This window comes from Geotrypetes seraphini, chromosome 9 (assembly GCF_902459505.1).
Source record: "Geotrypetes seraphini chromosome 9, aGeoSer1.1, whole genome shotgun sequence".
Taxonomy (NCBI): Eukaryota; Metazoa; Chordata; class Amphibia; order Gymnophiona; family Dermophiidae; genus Geotrypetes; species Geotrypetes seraphini.
Genome location: NC_047092.1, coordinates 95,380,049 through 95,406,511, shown reverse-complemented (window position 1 = coordinate 95,406,511; position 26,463 = coordinate 95,380,049). Strand labels below are relative to the sequence as shown.

General features: G+C 46.2%; 1 protein-coding gene across 5 annotated transcripts in view; it reads right to left on the bottom strand.

The window, feature by feature from the left end:
* The window catches only part of MSL2 (MSL complex subunit 2), a 359,130-nt gene extending 356,740 nt beyond the window's left edge, over positions 1 to 2,390 (bottom strand). For 3 of the 5 annotated variants that reach the window (XM_033957915.1, XM_033957913.1, XM_033957916.1), the window contains exon 1: positions 732 to 839. Coding sequence is in view for 1 of the 5 variants with exons in the window: in XM_033957912.1 (XP_033813803.1) it covers positions 732 to 873 (142 nt within the window). In the remaining 4 variants the exon portion in view is untranslated. Of the gene's footprint in view, positions 1 to 731 lie in introns of all 5 variants that reach the window. The other 2 variants (XM_033957912.1, XM_033957914.1) reach the window with 2 other exon arrangements.
* Between the last annotated feature and the right edge of the window lie 24,073 nt (positions 2,391 to 26,463).

Below are 26,463 nucleotides of genomic sequence, written 5' to 3'. Positions count from 1 at the left end.
TAATCCAGAAGACACCCCTATCTTCCCATTGTCCTAGTAGTCCAGCCTGCCCCCTCACCTGATTACATATGATATGGTAAGGGTGGGAGGGATAAATTTCATTAATTTAAAATGACTGTAACAGAAATTCAAGTGATGTTTGTAAGTTTAAATGTTATTTCCGATTACACTTGTTGTAAGTTGTAAAAAAAAAAAAAAAAGCTGTGCCTACCACACAGCCCTTAGCAACTAACGCTCAAAACCAACAGCATGCATATAATAAGCATTGTCTGTAAAATCAGACTCATTTCACAAGCGCTCTACAGCGCCAGAATTTTGTACATCTGCCCCTAGAACCACAAAAATATTGGATGTCACCTTAGATGAAATAGCTTGTAGAGGCTGCACCACATCACTTCAAGTCTTCTGCACAGAAAGAAAATAAAGTCCCTAAATTGTACCAAATTTTTTAAGATTCAATACATTTCCTAGCCAAAACAGGACACAATAAATACAATACTTCAAACTTTTCAGAATACTTGAAACAAACAAAAGTTCATTTTGGTACCTATTTTTCATGTTATATTTGTATGAAAAATAGTAGATAGAGGGCAAAATGAAAGCCATGGAAAAGCCAAGGTGGATCAGTTTATCATCGGTCAATAATTTATAAAGGACATGAACCCTTACTAATTCACAAAATCTATTAAACATATGCGTAACTGAAATTACAAAAAATTAAACAATCTCACCGCAAACACAGCACGAGAGTGATTGCCTGAAGTAAGGCAAAAGCTTGTTGATTTCTGTGAAAGCCTGCGGATCCCCGGGGTCGTAGTTCAGAACTAGACGGCTCGCTGAAATGTAAAGAGAGGTGGCATTCACCGGGTTCATTGCAGATATTAAAAAAAAAAAGTTAACTCCAGGTTAGAAACAAAGTTAATTGGTTGAAATCCTAAACCACACAAAAAGTGCTGAAAGGAATTTCCAAAGAAAAAGAAAAAAATTCAAATATTCAGGTCAGTCCTGGCCCAACCAACCAGAAGAAGCTGTGCTCCCACGCATGGATCAGCAAAACTGAACTTTCAGTATCTGAACAAAACTGATCGTCTCTTGGATCTTCTGTCAGAAAAAGACATAAGTTGATTGTACTGATGATGGCGGTGAAGATTTTATAATCCACTGAATTAGTCCACATTTATATATTCAAATCACTGGGAACACATATACATACAACCGGATTCATAATCCAAGTGAAATGACTGGGGGGTCAACCCCCGTTTTCACATGTCTCCCCTCCCCCAACGAAAGTTGTAATAATCTGATAGCAAACACGCGTCCTTTCCTAAGAGCGCAGAATATGCATTATGGTAACTTCTGGTGTGAATTTTAAATATTTTATGTTTTGACGTAGCGTCTTATACTCCCATACAAGTCTGTCTGTAGCAGCTAGGCACAAAAGGAACTGTTAACTTGCTTTCCTCCATACGATTACTCCATACCGAAGAACAGAAACAGAAGATGCGGGAAACTTGTGTCATACAGCAATGAGGAAAACGGTTTTCCCAAATGATAAATGCACGAATAGAAGCCCTCAGTTCTTGCTGGGCAACCGCAGATTTTGCTCCCTTCAATTCCTGGTGCCCTAGTATTCCGTGACGATCTCTGACAAAGCAGGAAACTCTCCGCGGGCTCCGGGTTTCTCTTTATCTCGAGAAACACTTGTGACACAGGCGACTGTTCAGAGATTCTCCGAGGTGAGGCAAGCTCGGTCAGGTTCACGTTTTTTTCTTCAAGAAGGGCTTCGTTTTCCGATTATTAGCCAATATGAGAAAATAAAAGGATCTTTTCTCCGCCGTCACCGAAGAATTCTGATGCAGGCCACAGTCATGGAGCAATTGATAGAAAAGCTCAGTGACAACATAGGCCGCGTTTTCTTGCAGCTGATTTTTTTCTTTTCTTCTGTTCCGATGGCAAAAATTTAAGCTGAGAGTAACAAGTGTATGTGAAAAAGGGGTGATGTATCTTAAGCAATCAACGACTAGGAGCCTAACGTATAACGATAATAGTAAATATAGTAAAGGCCTTTTTCGCAAGCTCCCGTTTTTACGCCCTCCTCTTTTTTCTCGCCTGCGTGCTCTAAGCTTCCCTTACTGCGCCTGTGCAATCTTAACCATCTCCGAATGGAGCTGGCTGGGGGTGGAGACGTTTTGGAACTTTTCGTCCGTAGCATTTGGATCTAGTGCTTGTGTTTCATGCTTTTTGGTAGTCCCGGCATATTAAACCTTTTCTGATCACTCTTAGAAACAATCCCCACATTTTAAAATATTAATAAATTGTACTTATACTCTCGTGCCTTTAGTCTCCGCCCCCCTATATTTATCTGTAGCATCATGCTGTGACTTAACTTTGTTAGAAAACAATAGTAATGTTTTAAATAAATAACTTAAGCAGTGAGGAGGAAGGGGAATGGGCTCGAATGTAGCTACGTCTCCTTAGAAACGAGAGGCGCTGATCTGGCAACCCTCTCGCGAGACAGCAAACCATATCCGAGAGTTTTGTAGGGTCGTTTGCTGAGAGGAGGTTGTGTGGCCTATATAACTACAGTATAAGCCATTTCCATAATCAATAGTGGTCAATAAAAAGTCGTGCAATGGTGCACCGACTTGTTCTGCAAGTCTGGCAAGCTTTGCTTCAATTTTAATATTAACTTATATTTAAGTGTATTTGAACAACGTTTTCTAAACTTCTGTGGCTGTGAATGGATGTACTACTGTGAGAAAAAAATTACCACTCACAAAAAACATTACAGAAAAGCTTTGAATAAAGCAGATTATTTTATTTTCTCTCAAAGCACTGTAAAAAGAGCAAAGGAGGCACACAAAGTTCAGTATGATTATATTCATTACTAGTGTTTAAGCCCATTAGATTAACAGGTGCTAGAATAGATGTGCAGACTTAACAGTTAAAACAATTTACTGAAAATTAACCGTGAGAGGTTTAATATCCATTGTACGGTTGATTTCTTGTAAGTTTTTGTATTTCTTATTTGTAATTGGATGTTGTGGGCTTTAAAAATTGTTTGGTTTCCCATTTTTCCAGCAGATCTGTGTGCCATTGGGGCATATAGGTACAATTAAAAAACCAAAGTGTCTGAGAAATATCTTCATCTTGTGAGATCGTTCTCTTCTGCAACACTATAAATGGAAGTATTTTTTCCAAATTGCTCCCCCTCCCCAATTAACTATGCATACAAACATGCAAACGTATACCAAAGCCTTAGTTACCCCAGACCACCGTTAACTGAACATAATACACATACTTCCCAGACAACATAAGAAATCCTGACTAACTAAGGGTGTATAAGAATGCTTGGTGGCCAGATGCTTCTCTCTTTGGTGGTTATATTATATTGTGCATGTGAAGGGTTTTATTATTATTGTTAAGATTATTTTAAGAATTTTTTGTTTTTGTGTTTTTTAATGTCCTTATAGACAATATTCCTTGTGAAGATTCTGTTTGAGTTTGGTAATAGTTTTCCTTGGTTAGGGCAGTCTACAACTGTCATCAGAATGTCTGAAAAACTTCTAACTCTAGAAAAAGCTACATATAAGTGGCCATGGCTGAATACTGGTTCTGGCAAGTAAATGCCCACTTTTTCTAAAGTTTGCCCCTGAGCTTTATTGATTGTCATGGCGAAGGCTAATGTGACTGGAAATTGTCGCCTTCGTAATGTAAAGGGCAAATCAGTGGATGTTGGAGCCAAATCAATACGTGGAATAAAAACTAATTCTCCTTCTGCTGAACCGGTTATTACTTGAGCAATGATGAGGTTGTTCTTTAAGTCATTAATGATGAGGCGGGTACCATTGCACAATCCTCTTTTAGTATTTAGATTTCTAAGTAGCATAATGATTGTTCCTTTTTTAAGGTTGAGTTTATGTTTTGGCATACCTGTTGGAGTTAGTTCATTGAGGAACTCTATTGGATAGTTTTGTGTGTCTTCCACATACAAAATGGGGGGAACACCACTAGGGGTTAGTAACCTGGAGAGAGACCTGGGAGTGATGGTAGACGCAACACTGAAGGCATCGGCGCAATGCGCCACAGCCTCTAGGAAAGCAAACAGAATGCTGGGTATCATTAAGAAGGGTATTACGACCAGGACGAAGGAAGTCATCATGCCGCTGTATCGTGCAATGGTACGGCCGCATCTGGAGTACTGTGTCCAGTACTGGTCGCCGTACCTCAAGAAAGACATGGCGGTACTTGAGGGAGTACAAAGAAGAGCAACCAAACTGATAAAGGGAATGGAAAATCTCCCATATACCGACAGATTGAAGCAGTTGGGACTTTTCTCCCTGGAGAAGCGAAGACTTAGAGGAGACATGATAGAAACCTTCAAGATCCTGAAGGGCATAGAAAAAATAGACAGGGGCAGATTTTTCAAATTAAGGGGCGCCACAAGTACAAGGGGGCACTCGGAGAAATTGAAAGGGGACAGGTTTAGAACAAACGCTAGGAAGTTCTTTTTCACTCAGAGGGTGGTGGATACATGGAACGCGCTTCCAGAGGCTGTTGTAGACAAGAAAACATTAAATGGTTTCAAAGAAGGTTTGGATAGATTCCTAGAAGAAAAAGGGATTGGGGGGTATAGATAGGTATAGACCATTGCTTAGGCAATGGGCCTGATGGGCCGCCGCGGGTGCGGACTGCTGAGCAGGATGGACCTATGGTCTGCCTCAGCGGAGGCAACTTCTTATGTTCTTATGTTCCTGAGTGGAATCATCAATTGAGGTGGAGCTGAGATATGTTACAGTTTGTCCTTCCAAAATGTTGAGTACCTCTTCATTTATGGTGTTTACTTCAGAGTTTTTTGGGCAAAGTATAGATTTTTTGGTTAATTTTGGAATATCTGCAATAGTAATTTTTTCTCCAAAAAAGTCTTTGATGATATTTTCTGTGGTTAAAATTTGTGAAGGGATTTCAATGATGTCATCAGGCAAGCCATCAATGTGTGGCGTATCACCATTACCAACTTTGATGAGCCAAATGCTGAAATCGGTGTCTATTGATCGAATATTGGTTTTAAGGTTGAGGACTTTGAATTTTGGCCACAGGTTGTTATTCTTTATACATGCCTCAACAATTTTTGTCTGGTCAGCATGAGGCACCACGGGAAGCGTTTGACGGAAATCTCCACCAAGTAAGAAAACTTTTCCTCCAAAGGGTTTGTTGTTATCCATTATTTCTTGTAGTAGTTTGTCAACCACTGTAAGAGCTATAGAGGGGGCCATAGTACATTTGTCCCAAATGATTAGTTTAGCAGATCGTAAATTGTCAGCATCTGTAGAATTTATACGCATATTTGATATTCAGTTCTCAAGTATAGGCACGGGTAATTTGAATTGGGAGTGGTATGTTCTCCCACCCTTAAGAAGATTTGCTGCTATACCTGTAGAGAAGGGGTCTCAAAGTCCCTCCTTGAGGGCCGCAATCCAGTCGGGTTTTCAGGATTTCCCCAATGAATATGCATGAGATCTATGTGCATGCACTGCTTTCAGTGCATATTCATTCGGGAAATCCTGAAAACCCGACTGGATTGCGGCCCTCAAGGAGGGACTTTGAGATCCCTGCTGTAGAGGCTACAGGGAGTGCAATGTTACCTTGGGCACGAAATGTGCAGAGAAGTGTTGTGTAAAGGTAGGTTTTACCACTACCTCCTGGGCCATCCAAAAAGAAACAACGGTGGGAGAGGTTGTTATTTTGGGTTGCTGACAATATTTCTTGTAAAGCTGTTTTTTGATCTACGTTTAAGGTTGTCATTTGTTCAGCTATTTGTTTTTCAAAGTTTTGGTCGTAGGTATTTGTTTGTAGGTTAGTATTTGTGTATGGAAATCCAAAATCTTCACACTTTTTTCCATGGAGTAGTAAAACGTTGGATATGTGTTTGAGTGCTATGTTACGACATAGAGTGCATTCATTATTGTGAGTGATATGTGTGTGAACTAAATCTTCAATAAGATATTCTTCATATTTTAAGAAAAGGTCATTCATATTTTGTAGGGAGGCAAATATGCAGATGTATGCAAATAATTCCCTTAGTTGTTTAGGCATGTTATATTGCACCGCATCTTCGAGAGTGTTGTCCCATACTTTATCATCGTTAATGAGGCCTCTTTGTTTTGCGGCCTCTTGGAAAGTGGGGTAGATATTTCCATTTACAGTTCTTAGATGTTCAAAGGATTGTGCACCAGAAACGTTGAGTAATAGGAGGCGCAGAGAGTAGCGTTCTGGATAAGATAGTAAGTTCACAGAACACAGAATGTTTATATAGGCGATATATCAAGAATTAAATAAACTTGAAACTTGAAACTTGAATACATACGTCCAATAACTTTTTCAGCACCCCGTTGACGTAATTTCCAAGTACAGTGGTCAGAGTCAAAGACATAGTGTAATGGAATGTCTGGGTATAATATACTCCTTGCTTCTTCGTGGTCTTGACTTAGTTTGAACCAAGCTGTCAAATGAATATTGCGTTGTGAAGCTATGTATGCTGCTGTGGAAATGTTATTTGGTTTGAAGAATACATTTTGTTCATCAGGCAGATGTACTGCTAATCTGTGTATGGTATGTGATTGATAATGCATTTCAAATCCATTCAAATGCCATGCTGCTTCTGGAGCGCTCACATATCTTGAATTCATAAAAGTTTTAATTTCATCATGATTTAAACTTCCATGTTCTTCAATTATAACATTTGTACAATCATGACCTTTGTATACATATTTAAAAAGGTATTTGACGCTTTTCACAGAAGCACAGACTTCAACATTAATGTGGCAATTGTACTTGAGAGTTACCGTATTTTCTCGCATATAACACGCGCGTTATACGTGGTTTTTATGTACCGCGCATACCCTTGCGCGTTATACGTGTGAGCGCGTTGTACAAAAATTTTTTTATATAATTCACCCCCCCCCCCCCCCGCAGGACCGTTCGCACCCCCACCCCGAAGGACCGCTCGCACGCACCCGCACCCCCACCCCAAAGGACCACTCGCATGCACTCCCACCCGCACCCGCCCTGCCTCCTGGCCCTGGCCCATACTGTTTCCGCATCCATGGATCAATTTGTCACAGAGTAGGCACACTGCACCCACAACAGGGACAAAACAGACAGTATGCACAATTATATATTTTAGATCCCTCTGAAGCTGCAGAACAAAGAATGCTCATTTCACCTAACTCAGGAATAAATCAAGAACTTATGCAAACACTAAGCACACTTATGGCACAATCCAATCCATTTGCTGAGGCCTGCAAAATGTTGCAACAGGTTGAAAAAGAATATGAAGACGATGCCATCAAAACAGGCAATGTTACTAAGGAGATAACTATGACATCTTTATAAGGGACTTGGCAGAAGGGCTTAGGGGTAAAATAACATTATTCGCTGATGACGCCAAACTAAGTAATGTAGTGGGCAAATGCACAATAGATGATGTTTCAATGCCCGACAACATGATGCACGACCTACTCCTACTGGAGCGCTGGTCTAGGTCCTGGCAACTCAGCTTCAATGCCAAAAAATGCAAAGTTATGCACCTGGGCAGCCAAAATCCATGCAAGACTTACACCCTAAATGGCGAGATCCTAACAAGAACTGAAGCAGAACGTGACCTAGGGGTGATCGTCAGTGAGGACATGAAGGCTGCCAATCAAGTGGAGCAAGCTTCATCCAAAGCAAGACAAGTCATAGGTTGCATACGCAGAGGCTTCGTCAGCCGAAAGCCGGAAGTCATTATGCCATTGTATAGATCCATGGTGAGGCCCCACCTGGAATACTGTGTGCAATTCTGGAGACTGCATTATCGCAAGGATGTGCTGAGACTGGAGTCGGTTCAGAGAATGGCCACTCGGATGGTCTCAGGACTCAAGGATCTCCCATACGAGGAACGGTTAAACAAATTGCAGCTATACTCACTTGAGGAGCGCAGAGAGAGGGGGGACATGATCGAGACGTTCAAGTATCTCTCGGGCCGCATAGAGACGGAGGAAGATATCTTCCTCTTCAAGGGTCCCACGACAACAAGAGGGCATCCGTGGAAAATTAGGGGAGGGAAACTACGAGCTGACACCAGGAAATTCTTTTTCACAGAAAGGGTGGTTGATCGCTGGAATAGTCTTCCACTACATGTGATCAAGGCCAGCAGCGTGCCTGATTTTAAGGCCAGATAGGATCGTCACGTGGGATCTATTCACAGGGCAAAGGAAGAGGAGGGATCTATTCACAGGGCAATGGTAGGGGAGGGACATTAGGGTGGGCAGACTGGATGGGCCTTGGCCCTTATCTGCCGTCTATTTCTATGTTTCTATGACAATAGTGCAAGATCGTAAAAATGACCAAAGGCGCTATAACACATAATGAACACATAATGAAGTTGCATTTATTTTTCAAAATAATGATGGAGAACCACCACTTGAACGAGATCTCCTTATACACTGCAAACCAAGTGCAGACAATCCAACACAAAGGATAACACAAAAAATTAGTGTCCTTGATCCTAATCTGGAACCCATGGTTTACCCATTGCTCTTCCCATATAGGGATCAAAGCTGGGGAATTGACATACCTTTGCAACACAGACCACAAGCCTTAGTAGGCTTAACAAATCAGTCAAAAAATCCTAGCGTTAGGGTAACACAAATGCAATATTATGGGTACCGTCTTTCCATCAGAGATGTATTTAATCCCTTCTTACATGCTGGCCGGCTTACACAACAATATATTGTAGATGCATATGTCAAAACTGAAGCCAACAGACTAAATTACACACGCCAAAATCAGCCAAAATTAAGAGTAGAAAAATACTCAGGATTAATGGACTATTTAATTAATGAAGCCAACGATGCAGGCCTACCGTATTTTCACGCATATAACGCGCGCGTTATACGCGTTTTTACCTACCGCGCATACCCCTCGCGCGTTATATGCGTGAGCGCGGTATACCAAAGTTTTAAAACATAGTTCCCACCCCGCCCGACGCCCGATTCACCCCCCCCAGCAGGACCGCTCGCACCCCCACCCCGAACGACCGCTCGCACGCGCTCCCATCCGCACCCGCATCCACGATCGGAGCAAGAGGGAGCCCAAGCCCTCTTGCCCGGCCGACTCCCCGACGTCCGATACATCCCCCCCCCCGGCAGGACCACTCGCACCCCCACCCCGAAGGACCGCCGACTTCCCGACAATATCGGGCCAGAAGGGAGCCCAAACCCTCCTGGCCACGGCGACCCCCTAACCCCACCCCGCACTACATTACGGGCAGGAGGGATCCCAGGCCCTCCTGCCCTCGACGCAAACCCCCCTCCCCCCCAACGACCGTCCCCCCCAAGAACCTCCGACCGCCCCCCAGCCGACCCGCGATCCCCCTGGCGACCCCCACGACCCCCCCACCCCCCTTCCCCGTACCTTTGGTAGTTGGCCGGACAGACGGGAGCCAAACCCGCCTGTCCGGCAGGCAGCCAACGAAGGAATGAGGCCGGATTGGCCCATCCATCCTAAAGCTCCGCCTACTGGTGGGGCCTAAGGCGCGTGGGCCAATCAGAATAGGCCCTGGAGCCTTAGGTCCCACCTGGGGGCGCGGCCTGAGGCACATGGGCCCAACCCGACCATGTGCCTCAGGCCGCGCCCCCAGGTGGGACCTAAGGCTCCAGGGCCTATTCTGATTGGCCCACGCGCCTTAGGCCCCACCAGTAGGCGGAGCTTTAGGATGGATGGGCCAATCCGGCCTCATTCCTTCGTTGGCTGCCTGCCGGACAGGCGGGTTTGGCTCCCGTCTGTCCGGACAACTACCAAAGGTACGGGGAAGGGGGTGGGGGGGTCGTGGGGGTTGCCAGGGGGATCGCGGGTCGGCTGGGGGGCGGTCGGGGGTTCTTGGGGGGGGCGGTCGTTGGGGGGGAGGGGGGTTTGCGTCGAGGGCAGGAGGGCCTGGGATCCCTCCTGCCCGTAATGTAGTGCGGGGTGGGGTTAGGGGGTCACCGTGGCCAGGAGGGTTTGGGCTCCCTTCTGGCCCAACTACCAAAGGTAAGGGGGGTGGGGGGGTCGGGGGGGTCGCCAGGGGGGTCGCGGGTCGGCTGGGGGGGCGGTCGGAGGTTCTTGGGGAGGGCGGTCGTTGGGGGGAGGGGGGTTTGCGTCGAGGGCAGGAGGGCCTGGGATCCCTCCTGCCCGTAATGTAGTGCGGGGTGGGGTTAGGGGGTCGCCGTGGCCAGGAGGATTTGGGCTCCCTCCTGGCCCGATATTGTTGGGGAGTCGGCGGTCCTTCGGGGGGAGGGATGTATCGGACGTCGGGGGGGGGGCATCAGGCTTTCAGGATGGGGACAGACCTTCAAGGGGGGACAGTGCATGGAAGTCAGGGGGGGTGAACGGAGAGTCGGGACAGCGCACGGAAAGTCAGGGCGGGCGAAAGGAGCGTCGGGCAGCATGCGCGGTATACCCGTGAGCGCGGTATATCAAAGTTTTTGTGCAAATCATCGTGATTTCTGCGCGCTATATCCGTGTGCGCGTTTTATACGGGTGCGTGTTATTTGCGTGAAAATACGGTAATTCCTGGAAAAACTTATATTTTGCCTTCCTCATTTACAGGTAGCCCCAGAAATATGCTACAAAATTATCAAGATGCAATGGCAATTGTCAGAAAATATGGCAAGCCTGATCTTTTTATTACAATGACATGCAACCAGTGTTCCCTCTAAGCGGGCGGGTGTTGTGAGCAAACTTTTTTCACCGTGAGCCAAAAATATCGGGCGCCAGCAAGTTATGAGCCAACTCGCCCGATTCTCCTCTCGCCGCCCTGCCATCTGCCGTACGCCTCTTCCGATCGTGCGCTGTGACGAGAAACGTGTGCGCTGCGATGTAATATTTTGTGCGCCAGCGCACGCCAGCGCAGCTTAGCGGGAACACTGGTTCAAATGGTTTTATTTATTTCCCCAAATTTATTTTTGTTATATGCATTGAAAATATTTGATATTGCGTTTAAATCAAAATCTCAATAAACTTGAAACGAGTGCCCGTGAGATTGTGGGAGGGTTAAATACTCAAAACTTAGAAGTTTTTGCTACGCCAGCTTTCTGGTATCTTTACATACAGTGGCGTACCTAGCATATGTAACATCCGGGGCCCATCATTTTTTGGCCCCCCCCCCCATCTGTAAGAAAAACATGATTTTTAGTAACAAACCACACGTCACACATGAGTACCTAGGAAAAGGCAGCATCTTACATATTGCAGTGAGCAGTACATCAATACACCCATTGTAAAACTAAACAAGCCAGACCAGCACAGATCAATCCTACACCGTCAATCCTAACAGAAAACCATGTCTTTCGAACACACAGAACACAGAAAACACCTTCGCCTAGTAAGGAATATGTAATCACAAACTAACCCCTCCCTCTTTTACAAAACTGTAGTGTGGATTTTAGCTACGGAGGTAACAGCTCTGATGCTCATAAAATTCTGAGCATCAGAGCTGCTACCACCAAGGCTGGTGCTAAAAACGCTTCACAGTTTTGTAAAAGGGGGGATAAAATAAAAATACATAGACAAAGGTTAAATTGAACCAGCAAGAAGCTGGACTCTGCATACAATGCTTCACAGAAACAGTGACACATGTCTCCTAAAGCAATAAATAAATAGAAATTTTTTTCTACCTTTGTCTTCTGTGGTTTCTCCTTTCCTCATCTTCTTGTAACTCTCTTCCTTCCATTCACTGTCTGCCGTCTCTCTTCCCCTATATGGCATCTTCTCTCCTTCTATGCCCCTTCCAGAAACTGTATGCCTCCCCCTTCCATCTCTCCTTTCACCCCATTGGTCTGGCATCTCTCTCCTCGCCTTCCCTCTCCCACACCTCTCCTCATAGTCTGGTATCTCCCCTTCCCTGATTCTCTGGCATCTCTCTCCTTTCCTTTTCTTCCATCTTTCGTTCCCCCTCCATGCTCTCACATCTCCCCCTTCCTTTTCCCTTAGACTGGCATACCTTCCTCCTATGCTCCAAGCCCTGGCATCTCCTTTAATTCCCTCCCTCATCTTCCTTCTCCCTCCAGCTGGGTACCGCAACACTCTTCCCTGCAGCTCTGCACTTCCCCACAATTGCCATGCTTCGGTTCCTCTTCTTCCTTCCTTCCTCTCCCCCCCCCCCGCGGGACCCTGCGGCACCATCAACTCTTACTCCCTCTAATGTCGGCCCTGCAGCTCCAGACTTCCTCGCACCTTCTCCCCTCCCCCTTTGGATCGCTATTATTTTAAATGTTATAGCCGCGGAGCTGTATCCATCAGTGGAGATGTCTAACCTCGGCCTGCCCCGGAACTCTTACTGCAGCAGCCGCCCGTCTAGGCAGGAACAGGAAGTCACTGTTGCAGTAAGAGTTCCGGGGCAGGCCGAGGTTAGACATCTCCACTGATGGATACAGCTCCGCGGCTATAACATTTAAAATAATAGCGATCCAAAGGGGGAGGGGAGAAGGTGCGAGGAAGTCTGGAGCTGCAGGGCCGACATTAGAGGGAGTAAGAGTTGATGGTGCCGCAGGGTCCCGCGGGGGGGGGGGGGGAGGAAGGAAGGAAGAAGAGGAACCGAAGCATGGCAATTGTGGGGAAGTGCAATCCCCCCAATGCGTCCCCTTACCTTACCTCCCCTTACCTTTGCGACGCGTGTGTGCGCTGTGAAGAGAAACTTTGCGCTGCGATGTAATATTTTGTGCGCGCGCGCAGGCCAACGCACCTTAGCGGGAACACTGCATGCAACCCCAAATGGGAAGAGATTGTTGGTCAAACTGCTGATGCACGCCCAGATTTAGTTGCAAGAGTATTTCACATAAAACTAAAAGCTCTAATCAATGATATCTGTGAAAATCATATTTTTGGACTAACAAAAGCCATTGTATATGTAATTGAATTTCAAAAGAGGGGTTTACCACATGCTCACATACTACTCATTCTTAAAGATGATAGTAAACCAAAAACAGAAGAAGTGGTAGACAAAATTGTATCTGCAGAAATTCCAAATATAACCACCACTCCTCGCTTATATGCAATTGTAACAAAACATATGATTCACGGACCATGTGGAGTACACAATCTTAATTCTCTGTGTATGACAAATGGCAAATGCACTAAGGATTACCCAAAGCCATTTCAACAACAAACTATTGCAAATATTAATGGTTATCCCAAATACAGAAGACAAAACACAGGCCAAATTTTAAATTTTAACGGCAAAACAATTGATAATACTTGGGTTGTACCATATAATCCATATCTACCATATTTTCACGTAGATAACGCGCACCCGTGTAAAACGCGCACATGGGTATAGTGCGTGAAAAACACAAATTTATGTACAGATATTTTTATATACCGCGCACACCCGTATACCGCGCATGCTGCCCGACTCTCCTTTCGCCCGCCCCGACTCTCCTCTGGCCACCCCGACTCTCCTTTTGCCCGCCCCGACTCTCCTCTCCCCCTTGAAGTCCTGTCCCCACCCTGAAAGCCTGATGCCCCCCCGACGTCCGATTCACCCCCCCCCCCCGTAGGACCGCTCGCACCCCCACCCCGAAGGACCGCTCGCACGCACCCGCACCCACACCCCGAAGGACCGCTCACACGCACTCCCACCCGCACCCCCCACCCTGAAGGACCGCTCGCACCCCAACAGCCTCCCGATCCCCCCATCATGTAGAAGCTCCTACCGGTGTCCTGCTGCTTCCTCTTGGTGGTCCCGACTCCCCGACATGATCGGGGCAAGAGGGAGCACAAGCCCTCTTGCCCCAGCCAACTGCGGCACCCCCGACACGATCGGGGCAAGAGGGAGCTCAAGCCCTCTTGCCCCCCCGACTCCCCGACACGATCGGGGCAAAAGGGAGCCCAAGCCCTCTTGCCCCGCCGACTCCCCAACTCCCCGACAATATCGGGCCAGGAGGGAGCCCAAGTCCTCCTGGCCCTGGCGACCCCCCCCCCCCCCGCTAGTTGTTCGGGCCAGGAGGGAGCCCAAACCCTCCTGGCCACGGCAACCCCCTACCCCCACCCCGCACTACATTACGGGCAGGAGGGATCCCAGGCCCTCCTGCCCTCGACGCAACCCCCCCTCCCCCCAACGACCGCCCCCCCAAGAACCTCCGACCGCCCCCTCAGCCGACCCGGACCCCCTGGCCGACCCCCACGACACCCCCACCCCCCTTCCCCGAACCTTTGTGTAGTTGGCCGGACAGACGGGAGCCAAACCCGCCTGTCCGGCAGGCAGGCAACAACGGAATGAGGCCGGATTGGCCCATCCGTCCCAAAGCTCCGCCTACTGGTGGGGCCTAAGGCGCCTGGGCCAATCAGAATAGGCCCGGGAGCCTTAGGTCTCTCCTAGAGGCGGGGCATTGGGCACATGGTCGGGATGGGCCCATGTGCCTCAGGCCCCGCCCTCAGGTGGGACCTAAGGCTCCCGGGCCTATTCTTATTGGCCCAGGCGCCTTAGGCCCCACCAGTAGGCGGAGCTTTGGGACGGATGGGCCAATCCGGCCTCATTCCGTCGTTGGCTGCCTGCCGGACAGGCGAGTTTGACTCCCGTCTGTCCGGCCAACTACACAAAGGTACGGGGAAGGGGGGTCGGCCTGGGGGGTCGCGGGTCGGCTGGGGGGGCGGTCGTAGGTTCTTGGGGGGGGCGGTCATTGGGGGGGGGGGGGTTTGCGTCAAGGGCAGGAGGGCCTGGGATCCCTCCTGTCCGTAATGTAGTGCGGGGTGGGGGTAGGGGGTCGCCGTAGCCAGGAGGGTTTGGGCTCCCTCCTGGCCCGAACAACTAGCGGGGGGGGGGGTCGCCAGGGCCAGGAGGACTTGGGCTCCCTCCTGGCCCGATATTGTCGGGGAGTTGGGGAGTCGGCGGGGCAAGAAGGCTTGGGCTTCCTTTTGCCCCGATCGTGTCGGGGAGTCGGGGGGGGGGGGCAAGAGGGCTTGAGCTCCCTCTTGCCCCGATCGTGTCGGGGATGCCGCAGTTGGCTGGGGCAAGAGGGCTTGAGCTCCTTCTTGCCCCGATCGTGTCGGGTGTCGGGACCGCCAAGAGGAAGCAGCAGGACACCGGTAGGAGCTTCTACATGATGGGGGGGGGGTCGGGAGGCTGTGGGGGTGCGAGCGGTCCTTCATAGAGGCAAATGCTAGGGCACTATTTATGGATCGTATATTTTGGAAGAAAGTTTTGCTGTAGTGATGTTGACCGGTCATGAGTTGCTGGATGAAAGGGTTTGTAGTAATTGGGGGAAGATGCACTTTTCCTTTTGAGCAACATTGTGAAAATTTAGAATCTGAAGGTCTTTCTGCTTCAAAATGTTTAGCATTACAAAAGTTGCAGATGTGATCTAAATATCCACATATGTGTGTTTTAATGTTGTCCTCATTAATATTTGTCATGTCATTCAGAACTGCAATTGGTTGTATTCCGGTCCTTGACTGTTGGGTATGGTTTTTTTTCTTCTGTAACAGATGTGTTATAATAAGTTGTTATAGGTTGGTGTGTTGCTGAGTTTGTGATTGTTGTTCTGGCGTCAAAGTTGCTATTTTAGTTCTTTGGTATTTTGAATTTTTTTTACGTTGATTGTTATTTTGTTCAATTCTTATATTCGCTCGTCTTTGGTTTTCTCTTTTTGCATGTTTCTGACGCATTGATTGCTGTTCTTCCGGAGTTAAAGTTGCTATTTTACTTCTTTTTCGTTCTGAATTTTTTTTGACATTGATTTTCCTTTTCTTGAATAGACATACTAGCTCGTCCTTGCTGTTCTTTTTTGGTGTGTTTCTGACGCAGTGATTGCTGTTCTTCTGGAGTAAGAGTTGCTATTTTAGTTCTTTTTCTTTCTTTGTTTTTTTGTCGTTGATTTTCCTTTTCTTGAATAGACATACTTGCTCGTCTTTGCTGTTCTATTTTGGCGTGTTTTTGACGCAGTGATTGCTGTTCTTCTGGAGTAAGAGTTGCTATTTTAGTTCTGTTTCGTTCTTTGTTTTTTTGTCGTTAATTTTCCTTTTCTTGAATAGACATACTTGCTTGTCTTTGCTGTTGTGTTTTGGCGTGTTTTTGACGCAGTGATTGTTTTTCTTCTGCAGTCAGAGTTGCTATTTTCATTCGTTTTTGTTCTGTATTTATTTTACGTTGATATTCCTGTTCTTCAACAGATGTATTTGTTTGTCTTTATTTTTCTCTTTCGGCCTTTTTTCTCTTCAACTCTACCTGCTGAGGTGACTGTTCTTCCTGTAGATGTCTTTTAGTAGCCATGGTGTTTTTTTAAATTTTGTTTGAATTTTCCTTTAAGTGTGTTTTTTGAATGCTATGGTTGGAGTAGCTTGCTGTTGGCACTGTGTATTGTAAAACAGTGAGTATTGATACTGTGGAGGCTATTTAGGCACACTGACTGCTGACACTGGGTTTTTAGGGATACTGAATGCTGTTACAGTTATTTTTAGTCACACTGCGTGGTGGGAGTGTTTTTTTAAGTCACAATGAGTAATGGGATTGGTTTTTTAAGGCACACTGAGCACTGTCACAGTTTTTTTTTAGGCAGAATGAGTGTTGGGATTTTTTTTAAGGCACACTCACTACTGGCAATATTTTTTTATGCACTCTGAGTGCTGGCACTGTTGGTTTTTTTGGCACACTCACTACTGTCACTGTAACCAAGCACAACCCTCCCCCCAAAGCAAAGCAAGATCACTACTTAACCCTAACCAACCTCACCTCTCTTCCAAAGCAAAGCAATATCAGTCCTTGACCAAAACCAAGCACACCCCCTTCACCCAAACCAATGCAAGATCACTCCCTGCCCACCTGCTCAGCACACCCCTCCCCACAAAGTAAATTATGATTGTTCCTTGCTCCCTACTAACCACACTCCTCCCCTCAAAGCAAAGCAAGATCACTCCCTGATTCCAACCAAGCACACCCCCTTCATCCAAACCAATGCAAGATCACTCCCTGGCCACCTCCCCAGTACACCTCTCGCCCAAACCAAAGCAAAATTACTTCCTGCCCCAAGCACACAGATTTTGCCTTATCTGAGAAATTTTCCATTTTCTAAAGCAGCTCTGGCAGGGTCTGACGCAGGCTCCTTGTAGTGATAGGGAAACTGCTGCTGGAGGAAACAGCCACACAAATCACCGCTGTTGCTAGAATAGATGTGTAGAGATAGGCATTTCTTTATTTTTTATTTCTGTATGTGTGTCCTTATTTCTATCTGTCTCTCTCCCTTGCCCACTGTCTTTTTTTGTTTCTCTCTCTCTTCTTGGACTGTCTGTCTTTCTTTCTGTCTGTCTCTCTGGTACCCCATCTGTCTGTCATTATTTCTTTCTCTCTCTTTTTCCTTGGCCGATGTCTGTCTGGGTTTTTTTTTTTCTCTCTCTCTCTCTCTCTCTCTGTCCTTGGCCTGTGTCTGTGTAGTTTTTTTTCTTTTTTTCTCTCTCCTTGGCTGCTGTCTGTTGTCTTTTTTTATTTTTCTCTTTCTCCTTGGCCGGTGCCTGCCTGACTTTTTAAAAAAATTTATCTCTCTCTCCTTGGATGCTGTCTGTCTGTCTTTTTTTTCTTTCTCTCTGTCTCCTTGGACGCTTGGCTATCTGTCTGGGCTTTTTTCTCTCTCTCTCTCTCTTCTTGGATGCTGTCTGTCTGTATGTCTTTTTTTTTTCTTTGTCTCTCTCTCCTTGGTCGGTGTCTGTCTGTCTTTTTTTTATTTCTCTCTCTCTCTCCTTGGATGCTGTCTGGTTTTTTTTTTTTTTCTTTTTCTCTATCTCTCCTTGGCCACTGTTTGTCTGTTGTTTTTTTTTTCTCTCTCTATCTCTCCTTGGCCGCTGTCTGTCTAGGTTTTTTTTCTCTCTCTCCTTGGCCAGTGTCTGTCTGTCTGGGGGTTTTTTTTTTCTCTCTCTCTCTCCTTGGCAGGTGTCTGTCTTTTTTTTTTTTTTCTTTGTCTCTCCTTGGCCGGTGTCTGTCTTTTTTTATTTCTCTCTCTCTCTCTCTTTGGATGCTGTCTGTCTGTCTTTTTTTTTTTTCTCTCTCTCTCTCCTTGGATGCTGGCTGGCTGTTTGTCTTTCTTTCTGTCTCTCTCCCTGGCCCCCTTTATCTCTGTCTCTCTCCCTGGCCCTCTGCCTGCCTGTATTTCTCTGTCTCTTCATGGCCCCTTCTGCCCCTAGCACACCCCTCCCCTCAAAGCATCCCCTTTCCCTCTCCCCCTCCACTTCCCTGAGCAGTAGCAGAACTAGCAATTTACCTTGTAGCTGCTGGACACAAACCGCCAGAGCAGGACACCCTCCTGCTGATCCTGTGAGCTAGCTAACAAACCGTAGCTCCTGGAGACAAACCGGCACCGCACGACACCCTCCTGCGCGCCAGCCTGAAGAAATGAACAGTTTGAAAGCAGCACATGCGGCAAGCCGCCGCTCGCACATGAACACTTTGACAGCTGGGGCGCGTGTGGCAAGCCACCGCCCAGTGTTTGGAGGTCTGGGCGCGTGCAGCAAGCCGCCGCTCGTGCCTGAAGTCGGCAAGCCGCCATTTGGCGTTAGGAAGTTGGGGCGCATGCGGAAAGCTGCCGCTCGCGCCTGAAGATTTTAAAAGCCACCGCTCTGAGTTGGGACGTCGGGGTGCGTGCAGCAAGCCACCACTCGCGCCTGAAGAGTTAGGAAGCCGCGCCACGTGCTGTAGAATGCTGCCACGGATCAGAAATCACGGTGGCAGGGATCACGCCATTTTAAAAGCGCATGCGCAGGTAAGGTTTTTATTATATAGGACTAGTGTTTAAGCCCTTTACATTAACGGGTGCTAGAATAGATGTGCAGACTTAACATTAAAAAAATTTACTGAAAACTTACCGTGGCCACTGTCTGTCTTTCTGGCCCCCTGTCCGTCATTCTTTTTCTCTCTCTCTCCCCTTGGCCGCTGTCTATCAGTCTGGGGTTTTTTTATTTTTTTTATTTCTCTCTCTCCTTGGCTGCTGGCTGGCTGGCTGTCTTTTTGTCTCTCTGTCTGTGTCTCTGGCCCCCTGTCTGTCTGTCATTCTTTCTTTTTCTCTCTCTCCTTGGCTGCTGGCTGACTGTCTTTCTTTCTGTCTGTCTCTCTGGCCCCCTGTCTGTCTGTCATTCTTTCTTTTTCTCTCTCTCCTTGGCTGCTGGCTGACTGTCTTTCTTTCTGTCTGTCTCTCTGGCCCCCTGTCTGTCTGTCATTCTTTCTTTTTCTCTCTCTTCTTGGCCACTGTCTGTTAGTCTGGTTTTTTTTCCTTTCTCTCTCTCTCTCTCTCTCTCTCCTTGGCTCCCTGTCTGTCTGTCATTCTTCTTTTTCTCGCTCTCTCTCTCTTTGGCTGCTGTCTGTATGTCTGTCTTTCTGGCTCCCTGTCTTGTCTGTCATTCTTTCTGTCTCTCTCTCTGTCGCTCTCTCCTTGGCTGCTGGCTGGCTGTCTTTCTTTCTGTCTGTCTCTCTGGCTCCCTGTCTGTTTGTCTTTCTTTCTGTCTGTCTCTCTGCCTGGCCCCCTGTCTTTCTTTCCGTCTGTCTCTCTCCCTGGCCACCTGCCTGCCTGTATTTCTCTCTCTTCATGGCCCCCTTCTGTCTTCACCCCCCCCAGAGCAAAGCATGATTGCTGTCTGCCCCCAGCACACCCCTCCCCTCAAAGCAGCCCCCTTTCCCTCTCCCCCTCCACTTCCCTGAGCAGTAGCAGTTTTTTTAGCAGCATGGTAATTTTTACCTTGTGGCAGTCGCTGGACACCCTGCTGCTGTTCCTCTAAGCTAACAGGAGACAAACCGTCACTGCAACCGACACCCTCCTGCCATTCCTCTAGGCGCCAGGTAACAGGACACAAACCGTAGCTAACAGGGGACAAACCGCTGGCGCCATTGAAATAGCTGCACGCACCTGAAGCCACCACACACGACTGAAGCCGCCGCACGTTCCGCAAGTAGAATATGGCCACGGAGGCACATCTCACGGCGACAGGAATCACGCCGTTGCAACAGCGCATACACGGATAAGGGTTTTATTAGAGTAGATATAGTTAATCCATGGCCTGGGTAAAACATGGATTTTCTGGATCCTATGGATCTTCAAAGTACCACCTTAAGACCAGAGAGTAATTTCTGCTTGGCAGCCACTGCTGGTTTTGGTATGGGGCAAGCCCCCATGCTGACTTGTTATGTCCTGTCCTGGCCCCATGACCTACAGTTCACCTGTGGGGGCAGGATTAACCAAAGTAGGACAGAGCAGGATCTTTGTTTCCAGGAGGGCTGCATCCACCAATTCCAGTTGGCCCAGGTGCCTAAGGCCTCTCCTATGGGGGGATTCAGGAGGGTGTCCGGTCGAGGAGTTTGGGGGGGGGGGTTTGCCTTCTGGCAGGAGGGCTTAAGTTCCCTCTTGCTGGTAATCACCAGGTGTTGGTAATTTCCTTCTGGTAGGAGGGCTTGGGATCCCTCCTGCCGGTAATCGTGAGGTTCAGGGGGGATCGCGACAGGAAAGATTTGGCATCTCTCCTGCTACGATCATGGAGGGGAAGGCAGTTACAGGATTCTGTAATTGGCGTTTATGACAGACACCGGTTAGAGAATCCTGCTTTTAGACGGACTGGTCCCTCCTTCACCTAAAAGCAGTGGCGTACCAAGGGGGGGCGGGGGGAGGTCCGCCCCGGGTGAACGCCCTAAGGGGGTGCACAGCTGGCTACCCACCGGGGAATAGGCTGCCGCTGGGGAAAGGCTGCCACTGCCGTCATCGGGAACAGGCCCTGCGGGGCCGACCGACTCTCGCCGCCCGACGTCAATTCTGACATCAGAGAGGATGTTCTGGGCCAGCCAATCGCTGCCTGGCTGCCCGGAATGTCCTCTCCAACGTTAGAATTGACGTCGGGCGGCGAGAGTTGGTTGGCCCGCGGGGAAGAGAAGCAGGATGAAGTCGGCGCCAGCCTGTTCCCGAAGGCCAGTGGCAGCCTTACCCCAGTGGCGGTGGCAGCAGCATGTGTCCCAATGGCGGTGGCATGGGGAAGGCAGGGAGAAAGAAAGAAAAGGGGGGAGACAGGGAGCCAGAAAGAAAGAAACGGGGGGGACAGGGAGTCAGAAAGAAAGGGGGCAGGGTGAAACAAAGAAAGAAAGAAAAAAATGGGGCATGGGGAGAGAGAGAGAAAGACAGACATAGAAAAAGAAAGGAGGCATGGAGAGAGAAAGAAAGAAGGGAGCAGGGTGAAAGAAAGAAAGAAATGGGGCACGGAGAGAGAGAGAGAAAGATAAACAGAGAAAGAAAGGGGGCATGGGGAGAGAGAAAGAAAGAAGGGGGCAGGGTGAAAGAAAGAAAGAAATGGGGCACGGAGAGAGAGAGAAAGACAGACAGAGAAAGAAAGGGGGCATGGAGAGAGAAAGAAGGGGGCAGGGTGAAAGAAAGAAAGAAATGGGGCACAGAGAGAAAGAAAGAAAGACAAACATAGAGAAAGAAAGGGGGCATGGGAGAGAGAAAGAAAGAAGGGGGTAGAGTGAAAGAAAGAAATGGGGCACGGAGAGAGAGAGAAAGATAGACATACAGAAAGAAAGGGAGCAAGGAGAGAGAAAGAAAGAAGGGGGCAGGGTAAAACAAATAAAAAGTTGGGGGAGGGAATACGTTCTGGAGGAGAGGAAGCATACAGGAGGCTGAAAGAAGGGAAGAAATATTGGATGCACAGTCAGAAGACTAAAGTGCAACCAGAGACTGATGAAATTACCAAACAAAGGTAGGAAAAATGATTTTATTTTCAATTTAGTGATCAAAATGTGTCAATTTTGAGAATTTATATATGCTGTCTATATTTTGCACTATGGCCCCCTTTTACTAAATTGCAATAGCGTTTTTTAGCGTAGGGAGTCTATGAGCGTCGAGAGCAGCGTGGGGCATTCAGCGCAGCTCCCTGCGCTAAAAAATGCTATCGCGATTAAGTAAAAAGGGAGGGGGTATATTTGTCTATTTTTGTATAGTTTTTACTGAGGTGACATTGCATAAAGTCATCTGCCTTGACCTCTTTGAAAACCCGCAGAATATAAATGATAATTAACATTTTCTCTGCGTACTGTGTGCTTTGTGTTTTTAAAATTTTATTGTTGGTAGATCATTTTGACTTGGCCATGAAGGTAAGGGGGAGGGAAGGAGGGGAGCTGCTGAAAGACATCTAGTAATCCTTGCAGGCTTGACTGTGCAGGGAATTATTTTTTGTATAATCATGTTTTGTTATGTGACTGGCATTATTTAGACTTTAATTTCTATGAATGAATAGAATGAAAATGATATATAATTACTTGCTTGTTTTTATGTACGTGCACTGAAGGAAAGTGGAGAGAGAGTGGGCTGAGGACGCTGAAGGGAAATGGGGAAGAGAGAGTGGGGAGAAATCGCTGATTTATAAATTGACAATTGTACAGAATATTGTTTCTTTTTATACTTTAATATAATAAGTTCAATATAAAATAATTCAAGGCTTGTGTGGATGGAATCAGGTGGTTTGTGGGGATGGGGACCGAGCTTACGGGGATTAGTCCAATAAAATGGTATTTTCTTATTTCTCATTATTTGTTTTATTTTTATTTCTTAACTTGTAAAGTGGTGATTGTTATGTATCATTTTTTTCAAATTTACATCTACTGTCTTTATATTTTGCACAGTATTAGAGGACATGTATTACTGTTTTTGTGTTGTTGTGGTGTTGCATTGTATGCAGAGTCTGGTTTCTTGGCAGTTCAGTTTAACTTTTGTCTACATATTTCTGTTTTTAGTTTGTGATTATTCCATATTGGGCGAGGGTGTATCTGTCTGTGTGTATAAAAGGGACATGGCTTTCTGATAGCGTCGACTGTACAGGATCAATTGACTGTGCAGGATCTGGCTTGTTTAGTTTTACAATGTATGTGTTGGTGTTCTAGTGCTCACTGCAGTGTTGAAGATGCTGCCTTTTCCTAAGTACACTCTTGTTGTGGATTGTTACTAAAAATCATATTTTTCATATAGATGAAGGGTGTCAAAAAATGATGGGCCCCGGGTGTCACATATGCTAGGTACGTCACTGCCTAAAAGGTCTTGTTTTGGGTGTATTGGACTTGGGCAATTTTTTGGTTGGGAATGTGTTTTAAGGTTAGATGTAATGATGGTCTGGGCGATTAAACTGCTGAACGTTGAGGTAGGGCATTCTAAAAACAAAAACTCGTTTTTAACTTTTTTTTTGAGAATGGACATTTCCTTGCTGCCTACTTTCTGCATCTAGGTACTTAGGCCAAAAGGGGACTTGACGTGTCTTTTGATTATGCTGCTCCACGTGTTTGCTTATTCATCACAGCCCAATAATCTAAAAAGATCACAATATATTCTAAAGTTTAAAAACAACTGAATATATATATTTTCTATAAGATTTCCAACCACTCATCCAAGCATTCTGGGATCCTAGGCATCCATTTCACACTGCACACAATACAATTTTAGGTACCCATTATAAAAGGAAAATAAGCAAAACTTTTAGTCCTAAGACCTGAGTACTTATAAAAAAAAAAAGAAAAAATGTCAGAGAAACAAAGGCAGGAAACCAGTACTCTGCTAATGTGCCCAGAGCTAAAGACAGTAAAGTCTATAGGTTGTAGATCTCTGCTTCTATAATTTTCATTTTAATTAAACTTTCCAAGAGCTCATATATTTTTAGATTGTTTCTTTTCCACCCTCAGTACTTATGCACAGTTTTTTTCCTTGGTCATCTGTTAGGTGCATCCTTTCTTCTATGTAATAAAATCTACATCCTCCTGTTTTGGTTTTTATTGTTTGGGTATAACAACAATTTGCTCCTTTACACTCCCCAGGCTGCAAAAGGTTTGCTATATCTTGCCATTTATGCTATAGTGGCACCATCCTCCACTTGCCATTTATTCTCTAGTGGCAATCTCCACTTGACTATTCCTTCAACTTCTCGGGGGGGGGGGGGGAGAGGTCATGTCCAGGACCTGGTGGTCTTACCACTTTTCATTGCAAGGTTGCTTTGAGCAAAGCCAATCATCTGGATCAATATAAAGTTTGTGGACATTTTCTGCAAACATATTTTTCCTAAGCCAATTAAACAAGACAACTCCAGCAGATAACCAGGAAAACAACTACTGATCCCATCAAGTGTCCAATAGGCCCATCACCCATGGTGTGCTTGGCATCCAAAATGTAAGCCAATCAAACTGTCCTTTGTCTTCTGCTTTCAATTGTTCCCAATTCTATAAGGCTTTTTCTAGGGAAATTATGTGCTCTTGCTGGTCAAAAAAAATTAGGAATGTATGGGCAATACTCTTGTCCAGTGATGGCATATGTACCCCACTTTAGAAGCAAGAAGGTTATTAAGAGCCATACAATTCTGAAGAATTACACCACAGATTTGTCATACTTCTAATGGACACCTGGAATGCCCTACCTGAGGAGGTTATTGCGGAATCGACCATTCTAGGATTTAAAAGCAAACTAGATGCACATCTCCTTACGAGAGGCATAGAGGGAAATGGGTGACTAAAAATACGCCAGATGTACACCTGGCTGGGCCACCGCCTGTGCGGATTGCCGGACTCAATGGACCGAAGATCTGATCCGGAGATGGCAGTTCTTATGTTCTTATGAAAGAAATTTAGCAATTTCAGCAGTTTCAATCAGATAATTGCTGTGCAATTTTTGTACTAGATGACCTAAAGGAGGTCAAACTAGAACAGGGGTAGATTTATTAGGGTCAAAGCTGTGAGAATAGCATGAGTTCTTGAAGAGGAGAATGCTTTGTAATGAAGGCACAATTGCCCTTGTGGCTAAACTGAGGAAGAATCACTATAGTGCGTGCCATAAAATAGGTAAAATAATAGAAAAAGTTAAGTGAAACAGGGCAAAAAGACAACCCACCTGAATGATAAGTAAGCCGTGCACATACCCTACAGTTACTAACACTAGCATGTCTAGCTACATGATATTTAATTTGCTTATATAAATTTGCATGACCTAATAAAGGTTGGGAAAAGTCCCATTCTGCAACTGCATGAGGGGAAAAAAGCAAGAAAAAAGGTGACAACCCAAATAAATGATATTATTAAAATCAATACCTAAACAGAATGAACCCCAAATATTGATATACCATCAGAATATTAGAACAATAAGTATCAACAATCAAGAAATAAAAATGTGAATAATAACATAGTAACATAGTAGATGACAGCAGATAAAGACCCGAATGGTCCATCCAGTCTGCCCAAACTGATTCAATTTAAATTTTTTAATTTTTTTCTTAGCTATTCTGGCCAAGAATCCAAAGCTCTACCCGGTACTGTGCTTGGGTTCCGACTGCCGAAATCTCTGTTAAAACCTACTAAAGCCCATCTACACCCTCCCAGCCACTGAAGCCCTCCCCAGCCCATCCCCCACCAAACGGCCATACATAGACACAGACCGTGCAAGTCTGCCCAGTACTGGCCTTAGTTCAATATTTAATATTATTTTCTGATTCTAGATCCTCTGTGTTCATCTCACGCTTCTTTGAACTCAGTCACAGTTTAACTCTCCACCACCTCTCTCGGGAGCGCATTCCAGGCATCCACCACCCTCTCCGTAAAGTAGAATTTCCTAACATTGCCTTTGAATCTACCACCCCTCAACCTCAAATTATGTCCTCTGGTTTTACCATATTCCTTTCTCTGGAAAAGATTTTGTTCTACGTTAATACCCTTCAAGTATTTGAACGTCTGAATCATATCTCCCCTGTCCCTCCTTTCCTCTAGGGCAGTGATTCCCAACCCTGTCCTGGAGGAACACCAGGCCAATCGGGTTTTCAGGCTAGCCCTAATGAATATGCATGAGAGAGATTTGCATATGAAGGAAGTGATAGGCATGCAAATTTGCTTCATGCATATTCATTAGGGCTAGCCTGAAAACCCAATTGGCCTGGTGTTCCTCCAGGACAGGGTTGGGAACCACTGCTCTAGGGTATATATATTCAGGGCTTCCAGTCTCTCCTCATACGTCTTCTGGCGCAAGCCTCCTATCATTTTCGTCACCCTCCTCTGGACCGCTTCAAGTCTTCTTATGTCCGCCAAATACAGTCTCCAAAACTGAACACAATACTCCAAGTGGGACCTTACCAATGACCTGTACAGGGGCATCAACACCTTCTTCCTTCTACTGGCTACGCTTCTCTTTATACAGCCCAGCATCCTTCTGGCAGCAGCCACTGCCTTGTCACACTGTTTTTTTGCCTTTAGATCTTCGGACACTATCACCCCAAGGTCCCTCTCCCTGTCCGTGCATATCAGCTTCTCACCTCCCAGCATATACGGTTCCTTCTGATTATTAATCCCCAAATGCATTACTCTGCATTTCTTTGCATTGAATTTTAGTTGCCAGGCATTAGACCATTCCTCTAACTTTTGCAGATCCTTTTTCATATTTTCCACTCCCTCTTCGGTGTCTACTCTGTTAT